This window comes from Hemiscyllium ocellatum, chromosome 3, assembly GCF_020745735.1.
Source record: "Hemiscyllium ocellatum isolate sHemOce1 chromosome 3, sHemOce1.pat.X.cur, whole genome shotgun sequence".
Classification (NCBI taxonomy): Eukaryota; Metazoa; Chordata; class Chondrichthyes; order Orectolobiformes; family Hemiscylliidae; genus Hemiscyllium; species Hemiscyllium ocellatum.
Genome location: NC_083403.1, coordinates 39,744,367 through 39,755,960, shown reverse-complemented (window position 1 = coordinate 39,755,960; position 11,594 = coordinate 39,744,367). Strand labels below are relative to the sequence as shown.

General features: G+C 41.2%; 1 protein-coding gene across 2 annotated transcripts in view; it reads right to left on the bottom strand.

Moving 5' to 3' along the window:
* Positions 1 to 3,906: 3,906 nt before the first annotated feature.
* The window catches only part of LOC132837017 (melanocortin-2 receptor accessory protein 2-like), a 32,092-nt gene continuing 24,404 nt past the window's right edge, over positions 3,907 to 11,594 (bottom strand). The window contains exon 4 of one of the 2 annotated variants that reach the window (XM_060856657.1): positions 3,907 to 4,491. In XM_060856657.1, coding sequence (XP_060712640.1) covers positions 4,092 to 4,491 — 400 coding nt within the window. In that variant the 3' untranslated portion in view covers positions 3,907 to 4,091. The remainder of the gene's footprint in view (positions 4,492 to 11,594) is intronic. The other variant, XM_060856667.1, reaches the window with a different exon arrangement.

Sequence of the window (11,594 nt, the reverse complement as noted above, 5' to 3'; positions counted from 1 at the left end):
GCATTTATAGCTGCCTTTACCTGGATTGGAGGAGAAAGAATTAGTTGCTGAATGTACACAGCCCCTTATCTAAATAATGTCTCAGACACTCGGCATATCTGGGTGCAGTAGCTGAGTGGTAGTATCCTCGCTGACCTTCTGAGACATCCTATCCATGCACCTGCACAGGCACAGTCCTGGTCCTTGCCCAACAGCTCTGTAGCCTCCCCTCAAATGGGCTGAGGATTCAAATATTTGGGACCCCTCTGCCAGTCTGAATCTGTACCCTCTCCTGGTTTTAGAACATAAGAACGAGGAGCAGGAACAGGTCATTTAGCCCCTTGAGCCCACTCTGTCATTTGACTTGATCATGGCTGATCTCATCTTGGCTTCAACTCCACTTTCCTGCCCACTCTCCATAACCCTTCAACCTATTATTAATTAAAAATCTGACTGTCTCCTCATTGAAGTCCAAGCATCCACTGCACTATGGGTAGTGAATTCCACAGATTAATTTCCCTTTGAGAGAAGCTATTTCTCCACATTTGTGCTTTCAACCAAATACCTTTTTGTTAAACTGTGACCTTTCATTTTGGGTGATCCTTTCCCACAGAAAGAGAAGGAACAAGTGTGATGGCAGTGGATGACCGGGCACTTCATGAGTATGCCAGGTCCTGAGTCCTTCTCAGTAACGCGAATGTGCACTGCCCAGGAAACTGGGAGAACATTGACAGCAAGTGGTGGCTGTCACCCATTCAGATCACATCACTCAGGTATTACTGAATCTTACACATCATCATCCTATTGGACATCCCACTGCACTGGCACAGTCAGACTGATTGATGCCCCACAAGGGTCAATTTCAGTGAATGGACAGTGACACTTACTTGAAGATTATCGGGATTTCCTTCACACTCTTCCTGCACTGCATCCAGGTTCATTTGTGAAGCATTGCAACATTGGTGCAAGTTACCTTGATCAGACTGGAGAGCCACTTGCTGCCTATAATGGAGAAGAGTGCCTCCTGCTGTTCAGGATGGCCAGGAGCACAGTGTCTAGGGAAGCCTCACAGAGCCATGCGACCAGATTCAGTTTACTGTGAAATATCTCCAAAGGGAGGTGACCAAGGTGACAATGTGGGCTGGAAGTTCAGATTCATTTTGTACATGTGCAATTATGTATGTACTTGAGCAACGAGCTGAAAACCACAACTGTCCCCAAATGGAAGTGACCCCTGAAGCCAACCCCACTGCTAGACTTTAACACAACAATGGAAGATTCTACCCAATCTCTAACTTAATGATGATGCCAGGAACTTAAAGCAGTTTGTGTACAGTTTCCACAGCCTCTTTAACTTGCTTTAAGAAAAATAATAATGCCAATAAAAATAACATAACAATATAATAATAATGATTTTGCTACCCCAATTTAAAACTGACTCCCAAGAACTTGAAAGAAACCCCAATCAAGCCCCATGTTTAAAATGTAGGTTCTACATTTGGTTCAACTAATTTCAGAGACTAAGCAGGTCATCTTAAATCTATTTCTGGACTGAAAACTTCAAGGGCCATTGGGCCATTTATTGTAAAAAAACAATTATCAGTCATTAAATAAGAATTATTATTATATTTCACAAGGGAAAAAGTATTCATAACCTCAAAAGTATACAGACAAACAATTTTAATTTGAAAAACTCGGCCACTTTATATGTAAGACATAATGACTGTTCGTTCTGTTTAAATACAAATTCCTTCCTCAGGAAATAAAAGTACAGAAATGCCTTTTAACAATAAAAATATCAATGAAAGATAGCATTAAACAATTGACTGAATTACATCACATGAAGTCCAAAAACAGCTAGATTTAGAAGTGTTTCAGAAAACTGCAATTGGGTGCTGTAGACTATTCGCAGATCACACTGAAGTCCTTGAAACATTGGAGCAAGATGGAAAGAGGTGCAGTTTATTTTGCAAAGGTCCCTTTAACATAATGAAGTGAAGTGGTTGAAGACGCTTTTCAGAAATGTGATAAGGTTCTATATAAATGCATGCTCTTGCTCTCTAAGTGGTGGCCGAATTAAAAAGAAGAAAATTAAAGGGTAAGAGAATCATTGAACTCACCTGGGAACAATAGAAATATACCCTTTCAGTCCCACAACTGCAATGGGAGGCATAAAAAAATGACTTTTTTTTAAATTCACTCATGGGACATGGGTATCACTGGCTAGCATTTAGTACCCACCCATAGTAGCCCTGAGGATAAGCAGAGAAGAGTAAACATTTGAAATGGTTACTTATTCCAAATATTCACAAAAGGAGTCATCCTCATTCCAAAAAATAAAACAATCTGAGTATAATCTGTGACTTTGATTAGAGGCTCAAAGAGGCTGAAATTAAAAACAACTGGGGATGTGGGATTAAAGCATAACTGCTACTTCAATACCAGTGCTGAATTGAATTTATTGTCACGTGTATCGAGGCACAGTGAAAAGCTTTGTCTTGTGAACAATACAGGCAGATCACAGTGTCAAGTAGCATCGATAAGTAAATAATAGGTAAACAGTAAATAGGTGAATGGTGGCAAAAACTAAAACACAGGTACAAGCGAATGTTAAGAGTTTGAGAATCCATTCAGTATTCTAACAACAGTAGGGTAGAAACTGTTTCAAAAATGGCTGGTGAGTGTTCAGGCTTCCATACCTTCTCCCCGATGGTAGAGGTTGTAGAAAAACATTGCCAGGGTGGAATGGATTTTTGAGAATGTTGGCGGCCTTCCCTTGACCTGGCCTGGTAGATGGATTCTATAGTTGGGAGGTTGGCCTTTGTGATTGTCCGGGCCGAATTCACCGCACTCTGTAACCGCCCCGATCTTGAATGGTACAGTTGCCATACCAGGTAGTGACACATCCAGACAGAATGCTCTTGATGGTACACCTATAAAAGTTGGCAAGAGTATTCACTGTCATGCCAAATTTCCTCAGCTACCTGAGGAAGAAAATTGTTGGGCCTTTGTAATCAGTACGTCTACATGAAGAGTCCAAGAAAGCTTGTTGTGGATGACCACTCCCAGGAGCTTAACACTCTCCACTCATTCCACCTCTGCGCTGTTAATGTGTAGGAGGGCATGCGTAACATCCTGCCGAAAGTTCCCTAGTTTTGCCAGCATTGAGAGCTATGTTGTTCTCAGTGCACTATTTTTCCAGGTCTTCCACCTCCTGGCTGTAGTCTGTTTCGTCGCCATCTAAGATTCAACTGACTATGATGGTGTCACCAGCGAATTTGGCATTAGTCTAGTGTTTGGCAATACAGTCATGGGTACACAGTGAATACAGTGGGAGCTGAATACAGTAGGGAGCTGAGTACGCACCCTGGGGGGCTCCAATGTTGAGTGTTAGTGACAATGAAATATTGTCCCCAAGCTTCACTGATTGTAGCCTGTGGGTCAGGAAACTGAGGATCCATTTGTAGAGAGTGGGGTTTAGTCTGAGATCATTAAGTTTAGTAATTAGTATCAGTAAAACACTTTCTACATAGCTGGAAGTGTTGTCATTCTATGATGACTCTTCTACAGATGAGAAGGACATTCTAGAGATGGCCTTTGTTTGAATTAAGTATTAGAACAATTGTGAGGCGCTGCCAAAAAGGATAATAAAAGGATATGATTGGAAACTATCGGCTGAAGTTAATGAGTGTGACGTGGAGCTATTGGTAACCTTTGTTTCTGGGAGCCCTAGGAGTTTACCTGCTGGCAACAATATTCCCAGGGCCTCCTGGGCAAGGATCCAGCCTTCAAGCACTGCCATTCAGACCCAATCACACTACAAGATGTGATGGCCAATGATGGCACTGCAGGAGGTCCAGTATGAAGACCAGGTTCAGTGGTGTTCCTATCAGGGATAGCCCCCAAAGGCCAATTTTGACCATTTCTACCTAATTTATTCAGGGATACTTGGGAAGGTGACTGTCCACCAGGCAGCATCACAAGCCTATATGAAAGCAATACTGAAAAAATTCAAATAAGCATTTATATTTCAATAATTAGGTTAGTTCCGATTGATGATTGCTATTTCTGATCGCAAATGAACTTGCCCCCAGTTTGTGTTCATTCAAGAATTAGTCAGAAATGTGATGTATTTCCTGCAATCTATCTGACTTATTTTCAAGAACGATTGGTTGCTCACACATCAGTAGATCATCTTCTGTCAGGGAGGAGCTTTGATCAGAGCTCACAAAATTTGGAATGTTGAACTTGCTCGGACAGAACATGGGATCATCTGAATTGTCACTTCTCTCCCCCCTTTCTCGTGGGGTAAGGTCACTGTTCCCTGGTCCAGGCACTTTGTTTACAAATTGTTGCCTTTCCATTTGTATAACCTCATTAACATAGTAATGAAAGAGAGACCTGGATTCTTCATTTTCCGAACGGGAAAAGGCTTTATCTGATCTGGACATGATATAATTGATAGCAAAGCTGTTTGTTCTGCGTTGTTTTGTAGAAAGGTCCACATTCCTGCTGAAAAAGATCACACTTTTAAAACGAACATTTCTCAGAAAAGTTTTAACAACAACTTGCATGGTGCTGCTAATGTAACAAAGAACACCCAGAGGCAGGTAGCTGGAGCACTGTGAAACAAAATATAAAACCAAGAAATATTGGACAAATTAGGTCAGATGACCATAAGCTTGGTTGGGGAGGCATATTTTAAGGAGAAAAATTACTTCGAGAGATGTCAGAACAGAACACAGGGCCTTAACACAGCTACCAATGGGGAAACAAATAAAATCAGGGATGCTCTTGAGGCCAGAATTATAGCAGCACAGATATCTCTGAGGGTTGTGATGTTAGAGGAGATTACAGGCAAAGGAAGAGGGGTGGCCACAAAGGTATTTAAAACATAGAAGAGAATTTTGAAATCAAGAGGTTACCCAGAACCACAGTAATTCTCAGCAGATGGGGAGGGGTGAATGTGATTGCAGGTTAAGATAGGCAGTAAGGTTTTAGATGATCCGAAGTTTTTGGCAAGTAGAATGTGGGAGATCAGCCAATGGTGCTTTGAAATAGAGGCTCTGAAGTGGTCTCTCTGATCAGCCCCAATAAGCCCCTATACCTTCTTACCTGGGCTCTAGAGCCTGGTTGGTCCTTGCACTGAGCCTCCTCCAGTGTCAGGGTGACCACTGCTCCCAATGGAACTGCCACATCTAAAGAGCTGCTGGCCAGCTAATGGCAATGCAGCTAAAAGTAAGGGTTCAGCAGAAGATATGCTAAGACAGGGACAAAGTCAGGCAATGTCAATGAGATAAAAATAGGCAATTTAGTAACAGCTCCAGTAGGTGGTTAAAATTTGTTCGCGGGGTTAAATGTGATGCGAGGTTGTGAGCAGACTGATTTAATCTCAAGACAATTTCCAGGGACGAGGTGGGGGTTGGTGGGGAGGGTAGGGATGTAGTCAATAGCTCAAGAACAGATTTTTGAACAAAGTAGAAACAACATCGTATCAGATTCCTTACATTACATCTAATGCAGGACCAACTGAAATTTCCTTTAATTGAATACAGAGAAGACTAAGGAAGGTTTACCTTTTGAAACAGTTATGTGGGATGCTGATTGTGATTTTGCTAAGAGTTATTTTAGTACCTGGGGTGGGGAGGAAATGGATGATTTAAACATGGTATCCTGGGTAGGATGGTGTAAGATTTTCCTGTGTCTGCATGGGATTCCTCCAGGTGCTCTGGTTTCCTCCTACAGTCCAAAGATGTGCAGGTCAGGTGGGTTAGCCACAGTAAATATAGGGTTATGGGGATAGGATGTTGAGGTGGGTCTGGATGGAAGACTCTTCAGAGGGTTAGTGCAGAACTTAAAGGGCTGAATGGCCTCTATTTTCACTGTATGGATTCTATGGTTCTAAGCTTGGGAGGCCATAACACAGTGAAGGATATTTAAGGGGAAAGCTGAGATTGGGATGAGATGAACTAAAGAAAACTTACTAGGCATTCCTAAGAATTATTGATTGAAATCTCAGTTAGCTATCTGTCCATGGACTGGCAGTGGAAATTACACACAGTGAGTAGTTCGTTCAAAAGAGAACTAAGTAAATCTATCATGCAGTTGTGACCAAGCTGAATGCAACTAACTACATCAATGGAGACAATTTCCACTTGCAACAGCTTTTCTCTGCTAGATAACTAACTAACTGGTATGTCATTTTATCCATCATTCCAATGGATAGAAACATTTCATGTAATAACAAATTTGGAGTCATACAGTTTAGATGCATAGGCTTTCAAACAAATCGCCTTGTCTTTAGGAAACACTGAGTACACAAAGAGAGAATCCCACCATATCTATTTTTATAACAAGCATGTCATGACATGTAATTATGCAAATAAATTGATTTGGGTAGCTTTAATTAAACCCAAAAGATTAATTTAGTTCTCTTTTGAACGAACTGCTCGCTGTGTGTAATTTCCACTGCCTGTACTTGAATAGATGGTTAAGTGGGATTTCAGTCAGTCAATGGTTCTTAGGAACGCCTAGTAAAGTTTCTTTAGTACATCCCATCCTAATCTCCCTTTCCTCTTAAAAATCCATCACTGTGTTATAGTTTCACAAACTTAGAATCATAGAATCCCTACAGTGGAAACAGAGGCCATTCGGCCCTTTGAGTTCTGATAATCATTACCCAGTTAAAGCATTGCTAACTTAATTCAACAATATTTTCCAGCCTTGAAGAAGAAAGTGGCTATTCTTGGTGTTCTTTCATTGTTGAAATAATTAAAGTTTTGAGATAAGCTTATTTATGTAGTGGAAAAGCCACTTATATTTATGTAGAGCCCTTAAAATAATATGTGAAAAGTGCCTCAAAGAACCTCATCATTATTGGACAAAGAATGGACACCAAGCCATGTAAATAACTTTTCGAACAGATGGTGAAAAGCTTAGTCAAGGGTTTTAGTAGCATCTTAGAGGAAGGGACAAAGGCAGTGGCGCAGAGAGATTTAGGGAAAAGTGAAGAGCTTATGGCCTCAGCCACTGTAGATCTAAGTAGCAATGGTGGAGCAAAAACAGCCAAGGCTGCAAAAGTGGCCAAAATTGGAAAAGCACTCAGGCAAAAGGCTGCAGGAGCTAATTAAGATAATGAAGGTCATGATCATCCAGGATTGGAGAATTTTAAAAATTCAAGACTGGCATTTTTGCTTCAGAGTTGTGCAGCAACCTCTCCCACATTAGAAACAGATTGCACTGGACCCAGTATAACAGTTGAGGTTATTTCTTTGAATGATTTTAAGGCAAAGACAAAGATAGACAGTAAAGGAACTATGGGTTATGGTGAGCAGGTGGGTAAGTGGAGCTGAGTGCACGAAAAGATCAGCCATGATCTTATTGAATGGTGGAGCAGGCTTAATGGGCCAGATAGCCTACTCCTGCTCCAAGTTCTAATGTTCTTACGTACAGTCTACTGAACACCATATATTCATCACCTGTTCTTGTAGTGATATGTCGCAATTACAAGACTGCATCCAAACTTGCCAGTAGTTCCCTGTATCAGGAAAGCTACTACGGTTAAAGAGCCTTTAGGCTAGGTGCTACTCCTTATCCTTTCACTGAAGAAGCCAAAACATCCAGTGAGAGATGCCAAAGGCACATTGCATCCCCTCACTTCCCCTTCCTTCAAAGGAACATTCTTCAACAGTTACCTGACAAAAATTGACACTTCGATAAAATGAAATTAAATTCATCTCACAATTTGTTCTTTTCAGGACTAAGAACGGAGGTGGGAATGTTAGTTGTTCACTACCACTCTACTAAAGCGAGCAAGAAAATTCAAGCTCTCACCCTCCAATTAGCTTTTCAAGAGCTGAGTAGTGAGCTTTGGCAAGTTTTTCAGCCAATCACAAGCATCAACATTGGTGTTCCAGATTGCCTGCCAATCAGAGGCTGGCAGTTTAAAGATCATTGGTGGAAGTCAACTCTTCAAGAGATCCAATAGCAAGAAGGTCAGTATTTCTTTTCTTCTCATGTGTTGGGGGGTAGTCGTGAGAAGAGGTGGAGTGTGGAGGTAGCTTTAAAAGCTGGCAAGCAAATCACCCTTGTTACCCAGTCACCTTTCTCACCTGCCAAGAAGGCAGATAACGAGGGAGGTGGCAAGATGACGCCCTTAAGTGACTATTAGTTGACCACTTTAGTATCTTAATTAGTGGTGAGTTGAGAAACCTCCCAATGGACCTTCCTGCCAGAAATGAATCAGCAAGTTGGGAACAAATCTTGCTCCAGGGCCAATTATCCCCATCATTTCCTCTTTTCACCACCTCTTCCGACACACCCATTTCCACCCTCAATTTCAATTCTTCCTGAATAGCTCTAACCTGGGCTTCCAAGTGGGGCCCACACTTTGGGTGGGTCAGCCAACATGAACCATCCACTGAGCCGCATCAGGACAAACTTATGTTGAAGTCTACACACACCGGTTTATATCTCATCATGGTGACAGCTTTCATGGTTTTTTTTAAGAAGAGAGAGGTGGAAATATTAACATATCGTGGGCGGCACGGTGGCACAGTGGGCGGCACGGTGGCACAGTGGTTAGCACTGCTGCCTCACAGCGCCTGAAGACCCGGGTTCAATTCCCGACTCAGGCGACTGACTGTGTGGAGTTTGCACGTTCTCCCCGTGTCTGCGTGGGTTTCCTCCGGGTGCTCCGGTTTCCTCCCACAGTCCAAAGATGTGCGGGTCAGGTGAATTGGCCATGCTAAATTGCCCGTAGTGTTAGGTAAGGGGTAATGTAGGGGCATGGGTGGGTTTCGCTTCGGCGGGTCGGTGTGGACTTGTTGGGCCGAAGGGCCTGTTTCCACACTGTAAGTCTAATCTAATCTAAGTCTAATCTAATCTAATCTAATATCCAACAGATATCTGGAAATTAGTTAACACAGCCCAGCTCTGGTACGTCTCGATCCACGACTAAATTTCCAGCTGTTGCAAAGAAATCATTCTAGCTTTATAGGCAGGGACTGGGGACTCTTTTGTTTAGATTAAACCCTGAAAAGCAGATTGTTATCTTCATGCATTGAAAACAAATCTTGTGCAGTGGATTGCCCCTTGGGTTGTATATTTATCAAAGGAATGCTGGGCTCTATAAAAAGAGTGCACAAGCCCAGACAATAAAGGTGAAGACATTTAAAAATAACAGCTGAATTCAGTTCTCATGACCCCCAAGTGCTTCAAGTAAAAAGTGAGGTCTGCAGATGCTGGAGATCAGAGCTGAAAATGTGTTGCTGATTAAAGCGCAGCAGGTCAAGCAGCATCCAAGGAACAGGAGATTCGACGTTTCGGGCAAAAACCCTTCCTGTTTCCTGTTCCTTGGATGCTGCCTGACCTGCTGCGCTTTAACCAGCAACACATTTTCAACCCAAGTGCTTCAAGCAAAGGAAAATGTTGCAAATATAAAATTAAATCAAAACCCCTCGATTTTTTTTCTCTCTAAACACACAATAATGAAAAATGTCATATTTGTTTTCTCTTGATAAATCACAGCAACAAATCACTTAGCACAGCGAGATTTCCTTTCATGGTTCAAATGGCAAAAATCAGTTTTTAGATGTTGAATACAATAATGTTTTTATTGTACAAGCTGTCACTAATGATGCTCAACTTCAACAGCTTGGTTACTTTGAAAGCCAATTATCAGCATTGAACAATTGAAGATTACAATCAGAATTACATAATGGTTTACGTAATCATTTGCATTTTATCAAAAGCAAGAGTTATCATTGAATTTTACTGCACACGTGATCATCATACTGGTGAAAGAGCTAGCATTCTCTCCTATTACGTCCTTGCCATGTGAACATTTCTTTTTCAAGTATATATAGGAACACTGAAACAGGAGTAGGCTATTTAGTTTCGCAAACCTGCACTGGCATTCAATGAAATCATGGAAGGTAGAATCCTTAATACCTTTGGTTAATAAATTCTATGTATTATTGATTTAAAATTAACAATTAATCTAGCATCAATGACTGTTTGTGAAGAGAGTTCCAAACTTCCACCATGTTTTATGGGTAAGGTCTTTCAGAATTCCACCTCTGAAATGTCTAATTCTAATTTTTAGGTTGTGCCTCTTGGTCCTAGGCACACCAACTAACTGAAAAAGTTTTTCTCTCTAACTTTGTTGCTTCCCCTTAACATTGTGAGTGCCTTGATCAAATCATCACTTCACTTTATACATTCCCTAACAACAGTCAACCCTTGTTTACATTGGTCTTTGAAATTTAACTCCAAGCTCAGGTACCATCCTGATCTATTTAGCACCCTCTTCAAAGTCGATGGACACATCCTAATGTCCAGTGATCTGAACTGCTCTCAGTAGTCCAAGCATGGTCTAACTAAGGGCTTTTGAAAGCTGATCCATGACATCCACCACTTTCATTTAAGGTTTGGATGGATAGATTGTTGGTCTCTCGGAATCAAGAGGTATGGTGCAGTGAGCAGGAAAATGAAGCCTAAGATTACTCATGGTGGAGCAGGCTCAACGTGGGCCATTTGGCCTTCTCTTGCCCCTGTTCCTGTGTTCTTTTCTTGTGTCTTCCGATGTTCTACATATGAAGGGCAGAATTCCATTAGTATTTTTGATACTGTTTCATGATGTGTGAATGATCTGTGTATCTGAAGCCTAAGTCTGTTTGGATTTAGTGGTTCTAGAATTTCACTGTTTTGAAAATATTCAATTCTATACTTTTTATATTGAAAATGGATGATCTCACACTTTCCAACACTGAACTTTATTTATCACAGTTTACCCTTTACGTAGTCTATTACAACTGCTTCATAATTTAACACTTCCATCTTATTATCTAATTTATTAGCAAATACAGTAAATATTTGAGGCTTCAATACATTTTACTGGACACACCACTACTCCTGTGCTGTCAAATAAAGTGCCTGTAGATCATCCATATCAGAATATTATTAGCCTCCCTGTTTGTGAACCAGAGGGTCTGGTTTCAAGCTCCACCTGCCCCCAGAGGTGTGTCACATCATGTCTAAGCATGCTAAAAATACAAAAAATTGAAAATATCTACGGAATCATGGCTCCCTGCCTCCTATTGCCCAGGCAGTTTCGTAACCTGAGTAACCTCAATTCCATGGGTTTTAATTTTAGCTCTTGCTTGCAGGGGCTTATTCAAAAGTTTTCTGGGTTTTTAAAAAAAGTGCTGATAGGCATTTTCCTCCATTAGTTGAAAAGCGTGGTGCTGGAAAAGCGCAGCAGGCCAGGCAGCATCTGAGGAGCAGGAGAATCAATGTTTTCCTCCATTACTTCAGCTACTTCTATAAAAGGTTCAACCAGCTCCATGAGACATAAGCTACACTTATAGACTTTCCCTGATCAGCTGAAAATGGTGACGGTCAACCAACCTTACTTATAGAGTCTAATAATTTCCCGACAATGGATGTAAACTGGACCACTTCTTGGTCTCTCTCTGTATTGTTTCTTAACTGGCAATGATAACTCAAAGTTTTTCAATTTAAAGGAGCCATTACCAAACTTTGGGAGATAGATGTTTGGATGTCTGCATTGTTCCCACTCTTTAAAACCTGCAGATGGAAACCATCTGATCCCA